This window comes from Plectropomus leopardus, chromosome 24 (assembly GCF_026936395.1).
Source record: "Plectropomus leopardus strain MGB_pleo_1.0 chromosome 24, ASM2693639v1, whole genome shotgun sequence".
Classification (NCBI taxonomy): Eukaryota; Metazoa; Chordata; class Actinopteri; order Perciformes; family Serranidae; genus Plectropomus; species Plectropomus leopardus.
The window spans coordinates 6,386,617-6,405,718 of record NC_142199.1 but is presented as its reverse complement, the minus strand read 5'-3'; the positions used below and the strand labels follow the sequence as shown (position 1 = coordinate 6,405,718).

The 19,102-nt window shown below is 39.1% G+C and overlaps 3 protein-coding genes across 4 annotated transcripts; 1 reads left to right on the top strand and 2 right to left on the bottom strand.

The window, feature by feature from the left end:
* Nucleotides 1–104: 104 nt before the first annotated feature.
* On the bottom strand, nucleotides 105–7,381 carry LOC121962740 (NADH-ubiquinone oxidoreductase 75 kDa subunit, mitochondrial-like). Its single transcript, XM_042513026.2, has 19 exons — nucleotides 7,265–7,381; nucleotides 5,963–6,039; nucleotides 5,578–5,669; nucleotides 5,203–5,310; nucleotides 4,982–5,058; nucleotides 4,374–4,455; nucleotides 4,039–4,169; nucleotides 3,746–3,931; nucleotides 3,450–3,584; nucleotides 3,167–3,281; nucleotides 2,471–2,616; nucleotides 2,233–2,361; nucleotides 1,926–2,055; nucleotides 1,624–1,784; nucleotides 1,261–1,415; nucleotides 898–1,073; nucleotides 649–783; nucleotides 483–555; nucleotides 105–392 (listed from the first exon to the last, which is right to left on the bottom strand). The coding sequence occupies exons 2-19, from the start codon at nucleotides 6,033–6,035 to the stop codon at nucleotides 301–303; spliced, it is 2,196 nt and encodes a 731-aa protein (XP_042368960.1). The 5' UTR covers nucleotides 6,036–6,039; nucleotides 7,265–7,381; the 3' UTR covers nucleotides 105–300.
* A 705-nt stretch (nucleotides 7,382–8,086) lies between these two features.
* unc50 (unc-50 homolog (C. elegans)) lies at nucleotides 8,087–12,909 on the top strand. The gene is made up of 6 exons (XM_042513042.2): nucleotides 8,087–8,214; nucleotides 9,567–9,832; nucleotides 9,910–10,030; nucleotides 10,819–10,958; nucleotides 11,595–11,702; nucleotides 12,272–12,909. Exons 1-6 carry the CDS (start codon nucleotides 8,087–8,089, stop codon nucleotides 12,406–12,408), a joined length of 900 nt encoding a protein of 299 aa, XP_042368976.2. The 3' UTR covers nucleotides 12,409–12,909.
* Nucleotides 12,910–13,296: 387 nt separating this feature from the next.
* LOC121962753 (inosine-uridine preferring nucleoside hydrolase-like) lies at nucleotides 13,297–18,216 on the bottom strand. Of its 2 annotated transcripts, none has more exons than XM_042513041.2 (8): nucleotides 17,960–18,216; nucleotides 16,751–16,935; nucleotides 16,485–16,664; nucleotides 15,690–15,801; nucleotides 15,458–15,594; nucleotides 15,057–15,134; nucleotides 14,847–14,963; nucleotides 13,297–14,147 (listed from the first exon to the last, which is right to left on the bottom strand). In XM_042513041.2, the coding sequence occupies exons 2-8, from the start codon at nucleotides 16,931–16,933 to the stop codon at nucleotides 13,995–13,997; spliced, it is 960 nt and encodes a 319-aa protein (XP_042368975.2). In that variant the 5' UTR covers nucleotides 16,934–16,935; nucleotides 17,960–18,216; the 3' UTR covers nucleotides 13,297–13,994. The 2 variants fall into 2 exon arrangements, with proteins under 2 accessions (XP_042368975.2, XP_042368974.2); XM_042513040.2 differs by lacking the exon at nucleotides 17,960–18,216 and adding an exon at nucleotides 17,420–17,558.
* Nucleotides 18,217–19,102: the final 886 nt, after the last annotated feature.

Genomic DNA, 19,102 nt, shown 5'->3' with positions numbered 1-19,102 from the left:
TAGAGCCTCAATACGTGAGTAAAATAGGTGAAGGAATGACAAACGTTAGTGACAAGCGGATTTTCAAACAAAAACGCAATAAAAGGAACCCATTAAAACTGGAGTAAAGACATTTGTAAGATTTTATTCATATTTCATACCTTTTTATACGCTTTATTCAACAAAGCCTGTTCACAGGAGTGAAAACGATATACTACAAGCATCAAGGACAACTTTAAATTAAGGAGCGACTCTGAGTTTGTTCGGCGATGTGTGTGTTTCAGCAGAGGAGAGAGAACTGTTTTTACTGTTTGTAGGTGTTCAGCAAACTGACGGCTCATCGATGGCGGCGGCTCCTTCTGTCACGGCTTTGACGCATTTGGCCATCGTCTGGGAAGCTCTGCTGATAGAGTCTGAACACAGAGACAGGGAAAAGAATATGAAGATTATTTTACGTCTTTATTGGTCCTTTTTTGCCTTTGCCTTTTTAAAAACACACTCACCTGTCATGTAGAAGTCCTTTGCTGATAGCTGAGGTGGCACCAGAGGAGCTGCGATGAGGTCTTGGTTCACGGCCTGCGAAGAACAGAAAGATGGATCATTTTCTTTTTTTACTGGCATTAAGTCCATACCACTCCACATTTTGACTCTATGGATTTGTGCGTTCACCTGGGCAAGTTCATTGGCCTGTTTGAAGTAGTTTGCCTCTTCTACATCGTCATAACGGACCAGATTTGGAGACACCTCGGCTAGTCGGGATCGGACATCATCCAGAGAGTCGTAGGACAATGTCAGACCGGCCAGCTGCAAACACACAAACGCATTAGATGGAGGACATCGAATCGAAATGTTGATGACAGCGTTAATGTGAATAAAGTATGACTAAGGTATGTGCCATGTGAGTGACGTCCTGCTTACCTCAGAAACGGCCCTGATGATCTTCCAGTCCTCTCTGGCCATCCCAGGAGGGGTGACAGCCACGCGGGTGTGCTGGCTTCGGCCTTCAGTGTTAACATAAGTGGCGTTTTTTTCTGTGTATGCAGCACCAGGCAGGATGATGTCTGCCATAGGTGCTCCTACGTCACCATGGTGACCTGGAGGGGATGAAAATCATCTTTAATGTATTTTTATGGTTAACACTGAATGTGTATATAATTATATAATATATTATATTATTATTTACATTCTTTCTTTATTTATTCCTGTATGAGTTTATACATCTATTTATTTATTGACACTTCAGTCATTTTTCATTCTTCATATCCGTGTGTGTGTGCATACCCTGGTAGATGATGAGGCTGTCTTTGGGCAGGTCGGCACGGGTGATGCAGCCGGCGTCAGCTCCCAGCAAGAAAAGGACTTTAGGTGGATTTGCCCTGATGGCATCCACACCAGCCTTGTAGCCAAGATCCAACGCAGCCACCTGACTGGCCACTCTGTGTGCGCGCACACACACACACACACACAAAAACGAACACTCAAAGTATGAGCATGAAGCATCAACTGTGCCTCACTAATTGAGGCTGATTGTGCAAAAAAGACAACTACAAACAATCAGATCTACAGAATATTAAATTAAATGTTAAACAATATGTCTTGACGACTTTAAATGAGCCCAAACGTATAAGAGTTGTCAAGGTGTACCTGTGAAGGACGTTGAGGACTTTCCAACCCTCTTCCACTCCACTGCTGGTCCTGGCGTTCTGAGCGATGGTGGAGACGGCCCTCAAAATTGCTGCTCCATCATCTCTCTGCAGAGCGCTGCTGCCCACAACCACGACAGGACGCTTAGCTGCCGACAGGACCTGAAGACAGGAAAAAGGGAAAAATTCAAGTAAAAGTTGCCAGAAATTCATCAGAGAGCTGCCAAAAAAATAAAAGTCACATCAGTTCATAAATCAGCACCAAAGCTTCCTCCAAAGTCAGATTGCGTGCGAGTCTGTTACCTGGCAGAAGGGGTGTGTGCCGTTCGCCAGCTCACTCAGTATTGAAGTCTCCTCTCCCAGATGGTTGTATGTGTAGCTCAGATCAACCTTATGACCCACCATAGCAACACGCAGCTCATTATGGAGCCAACTGACAGAGGAGGAAGAGGAGGAAAACAGAAACACAGGAAAGAGTTTACATTACATAACTTTGATTTTATCCAGCAATATATAAAGAAATAATAGAGTGAGTGCTGTATGAAGGCTAATTTTGCGGTTTCCAGATGGAAACTTGATAAAAAGAGTAAGGAGTGATGTATAAATTCACCTCTTGCGGATTCGGGCGTTGAACAGTGGCGCTTCGTAGCGTGGGTTGGTTCCCACCAGCAGCAGCATGTCACAGTCCTCGATGCCGACGATGCGAGAATTCAACAGGTAGTTAGAGCGCAGGTCAGTGCTGCAGGGAAAAGATTCATTGGTCTCAGCTGCACAACTTAACAGACATATGTTTACTTTATTGTAAAACAACATCACACACACACACACACACACACACACAGACTTACCCTGCACCCGCCATCGGGAAGAGTTCCTCAGTGCAGAGGTTTTCTGAGTCGAGTTTGTTGAGGAGGTCTTTGAGGGAGACCAGAGCTTCAGCGTCTGCCATGCCTCCTGCAATGGCTGCTATCTCATTGCCCTGCACACTCTGCAGCTACACACACACAAACATAGATAATTTAAATACAATCAAAATGGGATGCAAGAATAAAAAGACATAAATATCACCTGTAATTAGGGATGCACAATCAATTGAATATTAATCATGATCACAATTTAGGTTTGCCACCAATAAATGAAAGTGACCAGCTGCAACACTGCCTTTTAAAATCTGTACTCCACTCATAGAAAACTCAGCTACATGTCAAATCAAGTGCCTCCCCAACTAAGAGCCAGTGATCATGTTTAAACACATGCACTCTGCAGCAGCAGCAGCATGTGAAAAACTTCCTGAATCAACCATCATCACCTGTTGTGATGAACACATATCAAAGCAGGTATGTATGAGATAAACAGAACAACATAAATAATAAAAACAAGAAGGAAAACTCATCAGTAACAAATATGAATACCAATTGCACATATTGGCATCTGTGACAAATGATCAGAATCTCAATTTTGCACAAAAAATGGTGACTGTCACCTGTGCAACCTTCCCTGTAATAACTATAGAAAGGAAAGAAATCAGGCAGATCCAAACTTACTGCTCCAGCAACACGAGTGAGAGCGTCCTCCCAGCTGGTCGGGGTCAGCTGACCGGACTCATCCTTCACCATTGGTTGGGTCAACCTCTGCCTCTTCAGACCATCATATGCAAACCTGAGGACACACATTTACGTTTTTGTTCTTCTTAATTTTGCTGTATGGCAAAAAATCAATCTTTCAAGTGGAATAATGTTTGTGAAGAGATCAAACATTTATTTTACAGAATACTTCTTTAATTCAGTCAGAAACATTAGGGTTTTCTGGCTGGGGTCTGTATTTTACCTGGTCTTGTCAGAGATCCATTCTTCATTGACGTCTTCGTTCAGCCTGGGCATCACCCTCATCACCTCCCCTCCTCTCGTGCTCACCACAATGTTACTGCCGACAGCATCCAGAACGTCAATCGACTCTGTTTTCCTGCAGAACAGGAGCAGAACAGGAGCAGAACACCAGAAGATGAAGTTACAGAAAATGCATTAACTGACCAAAACGCCCTAAACTGCTGACACAAAAAAGGAATTGCAACTGTAAACGTCAGTTCCGGTTTTATACAGTGATAATATAAAATCCTGTCCTACCTGGTCTCCCATGGTCGAGCGGTGAAAGCGTAGGGTTTGGAGGTGAGCGCTCCGACAGGACAGACATCGATAACGTTGCCCGACAGCTCCGACATAAACATCTTCTCCACGTACGTCCCAATCTGCAGGTTGTTTCCTCTTCCTGTTGTTCCCAGATCTTCAACACCTGCGATCTCACTGGCAAAACTACACAGACAGGAATGCATAAATGTGCTGTTAGATGATCTCATATATTGACATACAACATTAATACTTTATATGCAGATGAATATGGATGTTTATGATGCTCTTACCGGACACAGCGTGTGCACTGGATGCAGCGGGTCATGATGGTTTTGATGAGTGGCCCGATGTTCTTGTCCTCCACTGCTCTCTTCCCTTCTGTGAAACGACTGCGGTCTGAACCAAACTGCATGGACTGATCCTGAGATCACAGCACGCAGAGTGAAAAGTGAAAAAAGGAACTGAGTTTTTCAAAGCTCTGTTGTACTAATGTCACAGCAAATATCTTAAAAAACATCAAAACTATCTGCATGACTAGATTTTAGTGGGAAGGCAGATTTTTGAACTGGCCCTTTAACCTAAACTAAACTATAAATCAATGTGTGATATCTTAGTCCACAGTTACCTGTAGGTCACATTCTCCTCCCTGATCACAGATGGGACAGTCCAATGGGTGGTTGGCCAACAGGAACTCCATCACTCCCTCTCTGAAGAGACACACACATTCATTAAAGTGGTTTTAACTTCTCATTAGGAAGTAAATGCGAAATACACAAAGCAATGGCTATAGAATCATGATACCATCAGCGTTTAAACCGGCACCTAATAGCCTCATTTTCACTATACGAGCCTGAATGTCACCGGATATGATCTCAAACAAAGTGTGTCAACCCCTGCATAAGCAAAACAGGAAGAGGAGAGGTCTTTTTCTTTTGTCGTGGCTATCCATAGGTATCAGTATTAAGTCCTTTGCAGTTACTATCTGTAGTAAGAATGGAGCAGTGGGAATTTACGCTCCTAGCTCAAGGAGCCGTTTGTTGCCTCCGCTCCTCCATTCAAATCACTCACAGCGAGCTCCAAAAAAGAAAAAAGCTGCACTGAATTTTTAATTTCACCACATACACGGGAAAAGTTGCAGGAAAAGTTGTTACGTTGTCTGTTTCCACTTGAACATTCATTATCTTACATGAAATTTTAAAAGTTTGGGTCATATTTGAACAGTTAAATTTGTACCTAGCTTTGCGTGTCTTCTCTGAGTTGGTGAGGATGTTCCAACCCTTCATGACGGGCATGGCACAGGCTGCTACCGGCTGCAGACCACACACACTTCAGTTAATACAGTAGTACTGCAATAATTTAAAGCAATTTCTGCACAAAGGTATCGACTGTAATTTTTTTCATTGTTCAGTTTAATACACATTCAGCCTGCTGACCAATCAGCTGCACTCTGTTACCTTTGGAGCTTTCTCAATCTCCACCAGACACATACGACAGTTTCCCGCCACCGAGAGGCGCTCGTGGTAACAGAACCTGGGGATCTGGATCCCTGCCTTCTCACAGGCCTGATGGAGGAAGAAAAAAGATCAAGATGAGGGGTGAAATTCTAAAAAGATCAAATTAGGAGACAATAATCCAAAAATATAAAGCAAACTCATTTCTATCTGACTGCACTGTGTCCACATCTATACACTAAATCACAGGACAAAACATATACCAGAAAAAAACGCCAACTGGTCACTGCATGTAAAGAAAACTACATTATACAATATAAAAGGGACCATGTGAAACATCTGTATTGGTTTGCAGTAAAATAATGTGATGTCTCTGACCTGCAGCACGGTGGTTCCAGGCTCCACCTCTATTGGTTTACCATCCACAAACACTTCCACCATGTTGCTGGCAGCACGAACTGAAGTACGTACTGCAAGTGGAAACGCAACGATCAAATTCACTGAAATTAATCAAAACCTGGTGAATAAAATGAGTATAAAATGAATTCTGTTCTGTTTCTGATTTAAATGATGTAAATGCATAAGTGTCTACCTGAAAATGAATAAAACACACATGCTTTTGAAAAGTAAACAAACTAAGAAAATGCCTGATGTACCAAAACACACACCTGTTTAAACTAAGAAATAAAATGCATAAGAACTTAAATAGACTGCTAATTTCGATGTGTATACAGACACACAGTCACACACATGTAGCTCTTACCAGTGTTGGTTGGAGCCAGGCTGCTCTTAGCAGCTCCGGCTAGAGCCCGGCCGACGTTTGGCAGTCGCAACATGACTCTGTGAGAGAAAAACAGAAAGAAGCTGTCAACATATGAGCTTACCTTACTCTAAAATGATAAGTAATGTATTTACAGACTTCAACTGAAGACTTGTATGAGTGAGTGTGAGTCTTTATTTTTTTTATTTTTTTTACATTTTACTGAGAATCTTTTATGTTTTTATTGTCTGTATCATTGTTTGTCTGTAACTTTTTCTAATGCTGCTGTTTTGGCCAGGCCGCCATTGAAAAAGAGATTGTTGATCTCAGCGGGACTTACCTGGCAAGATACTGGTTAAATTAAATAAATAAAATAAAAATACTGCAGAGACTATACAGTGCTTTTACATGGGTTGCACTTCTCTTGAGGGTTTTGCAGAATTGTTTTGCAATAACATTACTTTTAAACTAACTGTGTGGGATCCATGGTATATCTGCTGTTTCAACATAATAAATTCAAGAAGTTTAACAATTCCATTAACTGAGAACTATGCAAAACTAAGTACAGTGCTTGTTTCATAAAGGTTAATAATCATGTTATGTCACTAACAATCCAATCAACATCATCTTAGACTGCTCAGGTTTCATGAAAGGCACAGCTGCAGGTTTCAATGTGTATTTATTAAATCAAAGTTGAATTAATCAGCCCAAAAACTGATAAAAGATGCCAAAAATATGCCAGTATTAGGTTAGTTTGAGTTCATATTGAGAAAGCCTTAACATATGTTGAAGTTAATATCTATTTGTTTGAGACTTGCAATTAACAGATAAAATATCTTACCCATAAATTCATAATTAATTCATTATAAGTAATCTAGACAGTCTAAATAATGAATACAGAGACGATTAAGGGGCAAAATAGCAAGTGCTAGGTACGTTAGCTTTCACTGACAACAACAACAAGCCACCCAGACACGTAGCTAACGTGTCAAGGAGACAATACACAGAGACAAAATGCAGAGATTCCGAAACACACCGACACAAATAAATGTTTAATATGAATATATAAAGTCTAAAACATTATGGACAAGAGAAGAAGCTAATATGAAGCATGGACCTCCCAATGTGGATTCTTTGCTTGCAGGCTAGCAGCGTTAGCTAAGAGCACTCAAGGACACGGGCAATGCAACGTTGTAAAGAGGTTACAGCTGCTAATAAGGTCAAAAACAAAATCAGCTGATTGTGCAAGTAAATAACAAATATATTTAACTGATTTTAAGTGCATATTATGTTTCCGATTCTCACCTTTCGCTATTTGGCCTTCTTGACCAGAACAGCGGTGTTCAGAGTTGTACTCCAAGTCAAAAACCTTTGGCGTAACTAGCGGAAATAAAACAGTATGCTAGTTCCGTTTAAAATGTGGCCCGAATTTTCACAATAAAACTAACTTCACTATTCTATTCTATTCTATTCTTTTCTATTCTATTCTATTCTATTCTATTCTATTATATTATATTCTATTATATTATATTATATTATATCATATTATATTATATCATATTATATTATATATTATCATGTCATGTCATGTCATGTCATGTCATGTCATGTCATGTTATATTATATTATATTATATTATATTATATTATATTATATTATATTATATTACATTATATTATATCATATTATTATCGTAAAGTACAATATGCTGTAGTTTTGTGTCCTTTATTATGTTTTATGTTTTATTGCTCTGTAAAGCAATTAGAATTGCCCTGTTGTTCTTTCTTTCATACACTAATTTTTTAATGTTTATTTACATAACATCAAAGCTAAAAATGTTCACTAAAAATGAATGACCAAGATTTACACATGTATTGACTTCTTACACCACTTAGACAAAAACCTTAGACTTAGATCTTTATTCTCTTTTAATTTAACCAGGACCTTTTTGGATTATTTTTTTTTTCTAATATTGGGCTACTTCTAATGAAATATTATCATTCTAGATTATAAAAATATACAGTTTGGTGTCCAACTGGATGACAAGAAAACAGAATTTTGGGTTAACATTTCAATTATTTTGAATAGAACTGCCAAAACGTGTCACCTCCAACTACATTTCCCATGATGACCGAGCTATTACCGGAAGTAGCTACGTGTTCATTTTCGCGACACTTCAGGAAGCATCCACAAACAGCTCCAGAAACGAGCAGGAGTTTGGTGCTTTCTCCTGCTAAGGAGTACAGCAAAAAGAGGTGAATATTATTCAGAATAAAGAGGTTTAGTTGAGGTTTAGTTTAGCTAATACCAAACTTTCACCACTGCGTTTACGCCGAGTTTATTATAATTAAACTGACCAGGCCTTCCCATCTTACTGAACAAATTAGCATCAAGCTAACAGTGTCTGCTAGCAAACACAGCGTCAACTACCGAGAAAATTAAATATATCAGTGCTTGTTGGGGGTAATACTATGTCATTGGTTTATATAGGATTATATATATGCATAACTTAGATGTTTTCCTTGCAATTTAGTTCATATTTAGCATAGTACGCTACATTCGCTTCAGTTTCTGTGTTGTCACTCTGTTTTAAGCTAAAAATATTAGCAATGTTTGACTTTGTTCTTTTATAATATGCAGTAGGACCAACGTAACACGTTTATGGGGTATTTTATAGCAATTTCAGATACTAGACTGTGTAACGTATTTGTAAGCTGTCGTAACGAAGATACAGGACTTGTTTGGTTTGATAATAACTTCTCTGTGTGTTCGTGGGGCAGTAATGGCTGAAAAGCTTCATGTCAGTTCACCACAATGGCAATGTCATCAATATGGGTTTAATCCTGGGGACGGTATGTTATTAATGAGATAGTAGGGGGTGATGCAAAAAGGGGGAAGGCATGTTAAAACATTTTTATAGACAATGGGACATTCATATAGCCCATATACATAATTCATACTATATTAGGTGCTATATCAGGTATTTTAAAGTTGAGTATTGCATGTAAGTCATATTGTCTTGCTCCCCTGAGTGATATAAATGCAGTTAATGTGGTTTTATATTTGCCATTGACTCCCTGTAAAGATTAGACTGAGGACAAGATAAGTGACAGAATTACCACCAAAACTGTACAAATTAATTTCAGCATGGGACAAACATGTAATATTGAAGCTGTGTAGGAACCATGCTTTGCTTGAAATTTGAATGTGAATGCATTTACACCTTGGAGGAAGGTGTAAATGCAAGGAAGGAGTGCTAAATCAGTTAAACAACAAAGTAGACAGTGTGTGCAGAATAAGTTTTCAAAAATGCAAATTAATTATTCACATCACATTTACACATCTCTTCAAAGACATAGAAGGCAAGAAGAAGTCAGGTCCACCATCAGCTGTAGGCTGAAAGCAAAATAAGAATTATGCATCAGGTGATAAAACAGAACATTTTTAAGCGTGAAATATTGCATAATACAGTGTAATGCAGTTAAACTGTATTGTTTTAAGGTTAGAGTGCTCAACTTCCTCAGGGTGATTTCAGCAATTCAACCGTTTTTTATCTCCATTTTCTCTCCCTGCTTTTCCGTACCTCCTTTGCTCATCCGGCATTCAGCACCATGTTGCCAACCACCAACAGCAACGGCGCCCTCGGTTCTAGAGATGCTGCACGCCACACGGCAGGCGCAAAACGCTACAAGTACCTGCGGCGGCTGCTCCATTTCAAACAAATGGATTTCGATTTTGCCCTGTGGCAGATGCTTTACTTGTTCACGTCGCCACAGAGGGTCTACCGCAACTTCCACTACAGGAAACAGACCAAGGACCAGTGGGCCAGGGACGACCCGGCTTTCCTGGTCCTGCTCAGCATTTGGCTGTGTGGTAAGTCATTCAAATGCAGCCCGTTAAATTCTGACGTTGTGTTATGATTACTGAATGCTCCCTCTGTTCCTCTGTAGTGTCAACAATAGGTTTTGGTCTGGTGCTGGACATGGGAGTGGTGGAGACTCTGAAGCTGCTGCTGTGGGTGGTCTTTGTCGACTGTATAGGAGTCGGTCTGCTCATATCAACCCTCATGTGGTGAGTAAAGGATTTAGAAGTCGGGAAATGAGGCATGTTTTTGTGTCAGTGTAATTTTTCTACTTTAACCCTTTGAAACTTGGAGTACTTGTCTTTCGCTGCTTTTAGATACCTTTCATAAGTATTTAAACCATTGAATCTGAGCACATTGGTGCAATTTCTTTCAAAAACATGGGAAAAAAGACAATCTCTTCCATTTATAAAGTTTTTTTTATAGGGACAATGTGAATAAACATAGTACAGCGTCTGCCTGTTACACACAAGCTGCAGCAACTGATGTTTCCAACTTCGGTCCCTATTTAGGCCTTTAGTAAAGAAGAAGAAAGAAAAAAAAGGAGAATATATCTAGGTTACACAATGAGCAACTTGAAAAGAAATTTACCACAAACTGCAAGAAATTTGTAGATGATTTTTTTTTTAAAGCTAAGCAAAAATGTGTAGGGAAATATCTATATTTATAATTAAAATTACAAATTTAAAATTATTTGACAGAATTATTTTAATTTTCTGAGCACTTTTTCCAAGTCTCCTTTGCCTGTTTTTTCTTCTTTTTCTTTTCTTTTTTTTGTCATATTTATTTATTTGTTTATTTAACAAATTTTCAGGTGATTTTCTTGCTTTTTACAAATTACTTTTTAATTTTTGGGTAATTTCTTCTTTTGTTACTCATTGTCTTCTCCGTGTTTTTTAAAGAAACCCAGCCAGTTTGCTCAGGTTTCAAAGGGCTACTTGTACACTTCAAGATGGATTCTTTATTGCATCTGAAATATTTGTTTTGTCTTTTTCAGGATCATCAGTAACAAGTACCTTCTGAAACATCCCAGCAGAAACTTTGATGTGGAGTGGGGCTACGCATTTGATGTTCACCTCAATGCCTTCTACCCTCTTCTTGTCATCCTGCATTTCCTGCAGCTCGTCTTTATTAACCGTGAGTAGATTGAGACCCTGTGTGACTTACAGCAGTGTGTCTGAAATAACATCATCCAATACAAGGTGTTAAAGGTCCGTTGTGTAGGATTTTTCATTGGCCACCATAGTTCTTAGCCCCTCAGCAACAAGCGGCATCTGAAAAACACTGATTTTTAAGAACTTTTTAAAAAATGTGAAACTATTTTATTAAATATTTTTACTGGTTTAAATCACAAGGTCATCTTGTTTTTCCCAGTAAAAACCTCATGAACAATTAACACTGAAGGAACTCTTAACAGGATAAGTTTTATCTGGTTGCAATCTACAGTCCTCACCACTAGATGCCACTTAATCTACCTAAATCTTACACGCTATTCTTGTCAGAGATCTGTAGTATCTGTAGTTATAATGTTAATTGAGAAACCTTTTTTGCTATTTAAACATAGAAACAACAGTTGACATAATGAAAACTGACTATTGTAAAGAAAAGCTTTGACATAACACAGCATGTGACCTTTTTTTGGACATTCTGGTGTTTGCACATGTACTTTGAGCACATTCGCTTTGGCTAAATTACTACTAACATGTGATTTCAAGTCATATGTTTTTGTCAGAAGATTCAGATTAAAATGACAGTTTGTCTCGTGTGTTGCAGATGTGGTGGTGATAAACTCCGACTGGTTCGTGGGATACTTTGTCGGGAACACTTTGTGGCTGATTGCCATTAGTTATTATCTCTACATCACTTTCTTAGGGTACAACGGTAAGTCCCATTCATACTCAATACACTGAGTTAAGATTGTTCTCAAAATTTTCACTGAAAAGTTCCAATATTGCCGTGAACAGACAGAATTGCAGATCAGGTTAAATTTAGGAAAACAAAAGGATACTCGATCAGAGACAAACAGAAACCCAAGAGCTCTGCTGTTGTTATTTTGCAATGTTTGTAGTTTTAACTTTTAAGTAAAACTTAAAATTTTGGCGCTCTTACAGAGGTGCATGCAGGTTATAAAGTATAAACATGCACTCAGAGCACAGGCTGAGACACTCTGGGAGCTTGCTGCAGCATGCACTGAGGTTTCCTCTAAAACCATGCCCAGCCAGGTGAATTACTGAGCTTTTAGGGACTCGCCCCACAAAGAAAGATCATTCATGGGGATGTGTTTGGGTTTGGGAGGGGCAGGACTTAATAATAATAATTTTATTGGTTTGGGTGTTCATTTCCATCTAATGGAGTCAGAGACTAATTAACACCGCCTGTTCTTTTTAAAGGAATGTTATGAATGTTTCGTTGTGACTTTATAGACGTATAATGTTTTGTTCTCCACACAGCTCTCCCCTTCCTGAAGAACACCGTGGTGCTGCTCTACCCCTTTGCTCTGCTCGGCCTCATATACGTCCTCTCCGTCTCTCTGGGCTGGAATTTCACTCAGGGTCTCTGCTGGTTTTACAAGTACAGAGTCCAGTAGGACCAGTTTTTCTTTGACATGGACATCAGGTGGCTCCTGGCTGATTTAAGAGCTGTTTTCAACTCACATCAAGGTGAAATTGAATCTTTTTCCAGCTTCTGTAGGTCAACATCTGCTTGGGAAGGATTCTGGTTGACTCTCAGTAAACTGGGACGCTGAGCTTTTGCTCTTATTAATGTTTGGCTCTTGTTTTGAGCTCCACAGTCGGATGAGTTACAGAAACGGGGACAGACGAGGCAGACTTTTATTGTTCTTTTTGTATGATTTGTAAATAGTATTCTGGCAGGTTGTAATATATAAACAGATGATTGTGTCTGAAGAGAAAAATTTGCTTTGTTTCTTTGAGTTTTCTTAAAAAATGACTAAAAAAAAATCCAACTCTGCTTATTGAAGAGAAAAAAGGAAAGTGGAGGAACATTGGGTGGGAACTTTTTTTCCCTTTTCTTTTTTTCTTAAAGTGTACACTTCAGAGCACTTTCAATAAAAGGTTTTATTAATTTAGGCTGCCTCGGTATCACTTCCTGGAGGAATAAATACTTTTCGTTGCTCGTCCAGTCTGACGTGTTTAAACCTCCAACCCTTACAAATGTTTTTGTTTTAGGGGAAAATTATTTTATATCAGGTGCAGATGCATGTGAGGCCTCTTCAGCTAAAAAAGTATTTTTATAAGCCGATAGTATTATATGTGATAAAAAAAATCTTATTAGATGTTATAAGTTTAAGTGTGAACCTTTTGTCTGACTAAACACATCTTTTATATTTACAGTATTCATTCCATAAAAGAAAAAAGGCCAATTCGAAACCAACACAAATATCAAATTTCAACTCATGTTTTAAAAGTATACTCTAACAAACTTAACATACACTCAAAACCACGAGACACGTCAGTCAATTTTTCCCTTCTGTTCAATTTTATTGGATCTCGTCAGCCCCCTCTGGCACCCAGCCATCAGTAATCAGTTTCTAGTGTTTTTGGGGGGGTCTTAATTCTACAGAAATTTCTAATAACTCACAATATGAATCATATGCTGCTTACTTAATGCAACAATCAATGCAAAACACCTGAGCCAGTTACAGCATCAATAATGGATGAAAAAAACATCCCTGAAATGAGACTAAATATCCCCAAATCCATAGAATACAATAAAATCCCCCAAAATAGAAAATCTCAATCTCCCAAATGTAAAAAGAACCAAACAATTCATAAAAAATTACATTTTTAGTCAAATAATGTGGACATTATGTAACACTATGTAAGTAATGAGTAAAAAGTCTAATAGTATGTTTTTGTATACATAATGTATTTAAAAAGTAACTGATTTCTCTAAAGTCTAGCTCTAGTTTACCTTTTATGTTATAAGACATAAAATACCAGGATATTTCCAGATGTTTTCCATTGTGTTAGTGCAATAGTCAGCGTCAGAAAACACAGGACAGCTGTATACTTTTCTCCTCGGTGGCCTTTAAGTGTGGTTCATGGTTATAATGCATGCAATATTTTCTGATGCAGCTGCACGCTGCTGAATACGTTTATACTGTGTCTGTACTGTGTCAGTACTGTACTTTCCAAAGATCAGAGTATTGAGTTATTTCAGTGCATTCATCAGCAGTGTTTTGAACTTCTCCAAGTCGATTTTCTTCATGATGGTGACCTTGTGTTCCTTCTTCAGCAGGTCCATGTGGTCTACGACCATCATGCCTCGGGTGTAGGTTCCCTCCAACTCCACTGTCACTGCGACCTGGAGGAGGAAGACGAGGTTATATTAAATACTGCTGCTTGGTCAAAATTGAAAATCTGTGCTTTAAAGGGATACTTTACTCCTAAAATTATCATTGTATAGCAGTTGCTCACCCTGTTTTATGCTAAATTTGTGAAGAAAACTTTGTTTTTCTGGCATGTCTCCACACTCAATGAAGAATCCAAAAATTCTTGATAAATTAAAGCCACAGGGGTCCATGTTTAACAACAGCAAAACTGTATCAAAATAATTTGTGCAGTATAATCCAAGTTTTGTTTATCCAGTCATATACTCAGTACTTCCCCAGCAGAAAAGGAACTGAACTAAAAGTGTAACTTCTTTCCATTCAGTTCCCCTTTCTGTTAAAGTAGCAATCATAAGACTGGATAAATTAGTCTTGAATTTTACTGCATCAGTTCTGTGATATAGTTTCGCTGTTGTTAAACATGGTCTCCTATGACTTCAATTCATGAAGAAATGTGTCCATTTTTGAATTCTCCGTTCACGGTGGAGACATGCAAGAAAAGCAAAGTCATGAATGCAATGTAACACTGGGTGAGTGATTGATATACAAATGTTTTTTCGGTCGGTGAAGTATTCCTTTAATCACACTATACGCCTTTTTTAATGTGCAGAAACTGTGTGAACATGTTGGTGTCAGAGAAGAGCATGTTACAGTGATGAGCGCAGTATTTTCACCTTTTCACTCTCAGTCACCAGATCGTCTTCGATGGCCGCAGCCATAGCGTAGGTGTCACAGGTGTTGAATCCAGGTCCTCCTATCAGCTCCTTTTGATATCGCTCAGTCTGGACCATCTGCAGTGAGGACAGTTAAAAAAGAGACATACAAGTGACTTTAATTCTGAATTCTTTTTGAGAGTGCTAAATTAAAGCAAGACGCTTCCGTACCTTTCTGGTGTGGCTGTAAATCTTGTCCATGAAACGAGCCTTGTCTGTGTCTTGGGCCAGCCAAGTGTCGCAGAAAGACTGACGGAGAAAAAGATAGAAAGTAAGGCGTCTTTTACTTCCACAAACTGATTTAAATAAGTCAGTTATGTTGTTTATTTAATTAGTTTTTGCACAAAATGCTCTTGCAAAAAATGTAACTAAGTCCTCGTGTTAGTGCTGTTTTAATTATAATTTTTCTCTTTAAGTTCACTATTATTGTTGCTTTTTTTCATATTTATACAATATCCAGACCAGTGTCATTGCTTTGTTGACTGTGGACCGGTGGGGGGGTATTGTCAGTGCCAGAAAAGGAAAAAACAACTTTTGCACATTAAAATTCTCATAACAACATAATTACAGACCCAGGGCAGGCTGTTCCTGCAGCTGAACTCCCAGGTGGCGATGTAGGTGGGGCAGGTATATCGGTCCAGCACGATGTAGGCAGACTCAGGGTCAGCCACGAAGTTAAACTCTCCGCACACTGTGGTGTTACCCCTGGCTGCACACACACACACACACATTATTCTCCATGTTAACTGTACATGACACTGAGTTTAACACTCACAGTATGTGTTTGCACACAGATACACATACACTCAGTGTTTCCTCCCATGATGTAGAGCCCCTTCAGCCTCTTGTGGAAGTTCGGGGCCATGAGTACTGCGAGGGCCAGGTTAGTGAGGGGTGCCGTGGCAACCAGACTCACCTGCACACAGTTGAACGTTTTACATTAGACTTTACAGCAAAAGACAAACAATCAAAACTTGTAGCGCTGTCTAAAATAGCAATGTTAAATCTATATTTTGATTTAAATGTGCAATTCACCCCTTAATCAGAAATACATATTTTTCCCCTTAACCTGTAGAGCTGTTTATCAGTCAAGATTGTTTTGGTGTATATTGCAGAGTGTTGGAGATATCGTCCTAAGGGATGTCTGTCTTCTCTAAAGTAAAATGGAACCAGATAGCACTCAGCTTGTGGTGCTCAAAGCACCAAAAACAACTATTTAAAAAACTCAACAGAAATGTCTCTTTCCATAAATCATGACCTGGTGACTAAAGTTTTATTCCACAGAGCTTGTTGTTAGCAGTTTCACTGAGATATCGGCTTTAGAAATGTCTGCCTTCTCTTCATCTCAAAAAACATTCTGTACATTATCTTAAGTAAAAAAGCTATTTCTGAAAAACTGTGTTTTTGATTAGGGGGTGAACTGTTCCTTTTGTTATTCTCCTAAAACATGCAAACATAGTATTTATCATTAAGTATGAAGCACTGAATAAGTGTTAGGGTAGAAAATAATGCAGTAACTTACTGCTTACCAAAAAAATTGGACCGCCATTTTTGAAAAGACATGGTGTGTTTTGTATTTGAGGTTTACCATCTACTCACCTCTCCAGGATGTGCATTGACAATTTTGGATATGGCCTTTGCTGCTTTTTTCTTCTGTAGCAGCTCCAGGCCCGGAGCGTCTGGATCTGGGACGTCTCCCAGACCGTCCTTCCCATGGAATTCTCCAGCGTGGCGTTTACGACCCAGCAGGGGCCCTTCAGAGCCACGGTACACCGGGATCTGTGGGGCATTTCAGGTTCAACATTTGCTGATGCCACTAAATCATTATTGCATAATATACAAGTTGTGATCTGACAAAGTCTTACATCCGTCCTGTTGCATTCCTTTAAGACACGCAATGTGTTCTTGCAGGCGTTGTCCAGGGATGTGTTGCCATGGGTGCAGGTGATGGCCAGGATCTCCACGTTTGGGGCTGCGAGGGCCATCATGATGGCCTGAGCGTCATCCACCCCTGTGTCCACGTCAATGATCACCTTCTTCTTCATCATATCTGGGAGAAATTAAAGACAGAGGTGATCAGAAGAATTTGTTTTCTTTGGGAGGGGAACATTAATCAGCTTCCTCCTTGAATCCGATTCTCTTCTCGCTTGTAAATTTTGTCCTCCAGAATCTTAACAATCAGCATTGTAGTGTGTGTCACACCTCGATGGTCAACTGCTTTTGCAAATATTTGTCAGCTTGAGTTCAACAGACACATTCATGCACTGAGACAGTTGCTCCACAGGGGCTTTTCTAGGATTTGAGGACTTCGGGGGCTTAGCCTGCACCTCAGTACAGAGGTCCAGGGGATCCTTTCTCTGGATTTATTTTTTAATAACCAAACTCTTCTCTTTTTATTTGCTCTGGTACCTCATATACCTTAAAAAACATTTTTAACTTTCCTGATTAATGATGAAATTTTAGATCAATTCGCACACACAAAAATAAAGAAAAACAGCCTTTATTCCCCCCAAAAAGCTGTGACACTACTTAACTCAGCCAACTGCTCTGTCTCACATGACGGCTCTCAGCTGATGCAGCCAGAAGGCGTTTCATGCACATGTGGAAGGAGGCCTCTTGCTTTGCGATCCAAGGCAGAAGCCCAGAATGACACCCAGAAATAATACTATGCATGTTTTTATGCTTTGATTGCTGTGGGATCAAAAATTACAGTTTGAATGGGTTTCATTGGTGCTTTTTTTTTGCAGTCTGAATGTAACAATTGTGTTTACACTGTGTATTTTAGACTTATTGTAGGAGCTGAGCTGGTTTTTCAAAGATTAAACAAAAATACACAATCCTGACAAAATGTGTGACATGCACATGAACATGAACTGAGGAGTGAAAAGCACATATAACCCCTAAAAAAATTATCTCTAAGGGACTGTTTGGTGTTTGGTGTTAAAGATTAGATCCAAGGGCTCCAGTTGTGCACATTGTTGGTTTATACAATCTTAGCCAATCAATTTTTCATTACTGAATTAATAAAGTGAAACCATTCAGTGTTTTTAGCTGAGAGCAAGAGATCTACTTACCGATCAGAAAGTTTCAGCAACAAGATGGCTCTCTCTTCCAAACTGCACACACTGAGAGGTGGAACCTCTGTCTGCTGCGCTCTGCTTTTATGCAGAGAAACATGAGAAGGCTGTGTAATGCAGCATGACAGGATTTAGTCTCCTCCTCCTCCTCCAGTTATGTTGATTTGTTTCTTGTGTTTCCTGCAGACAACATTTTGTGTTGTTTATTTTTTGGCTTGAAACAATTCCTCCTCCTATTTGAGCACGCTAGTTTTACAGATTTCAACGTGCAAAGTCCATACATGTTTGAAAGCCTGACACTAAGTAAACTACTGCTGAATGATAAGAGAGCTCTGGGTGTTGTAAAGTTTGTTTCATTGTTTCATTTCACTACTCTGCCACTCTGCCAGGGAATTTCCTGTTTTTAATGTTTTGCACATGAAAGCAATTTTAATCGAGGCCATACCGCAACTTTATGTGTTTCTGTGATGAATTAAAAGACGTCTATGAAGGATACACAACTGCATAAACATAAAAAGTTTACAGATGTTTAAACTATGTTTTAAAAAGAAAACAATGAAATATTCAAAGCAGCAATTCTGGGGTCCAAGCTAACACAGACCCTTGAAAACTACAAAGGATCAAGATCTTTGACAATTTCCAAAACATACATTAAAGCATTAAAGATAACTACCAGGCTTTATGACTGTAATCTCAAACCTTTGTGGAGCGCATTGAGCTGGACTTATGAGTCCCATTTCAACTCAGTTTGATCTACAGTGTGAGGGGTGTAGCGTTTCCAAAATTGAGTATTTGGGTCTTCATTTTTGAGCATTTCTTGAACAGCATTGCAACACAATCATTGGTCAACATTTCCTGTTTCTGCAATGTACATTCTCAAAAGGAATTTGCAAAAATATTTACAACAAAACAAACAAATCACATTTTGTGATTGAGCTTGTTACGGGTTTTTGCTTCTTCAACAAACTCCCAAACATTTGCTTGAACTTCTCAAAGTCAACCTTCTTTATGACGACCGCCTTGTGTTTCTTCAGCAGCTCCGTGTCGTCCAGCACCATCATGCCTCGGGTGCAGGTCGCCTCCAGTTTCAGTCTCACTGCAACCTGGTGGAGCAACACAAGACACTGATGTGTAATAATC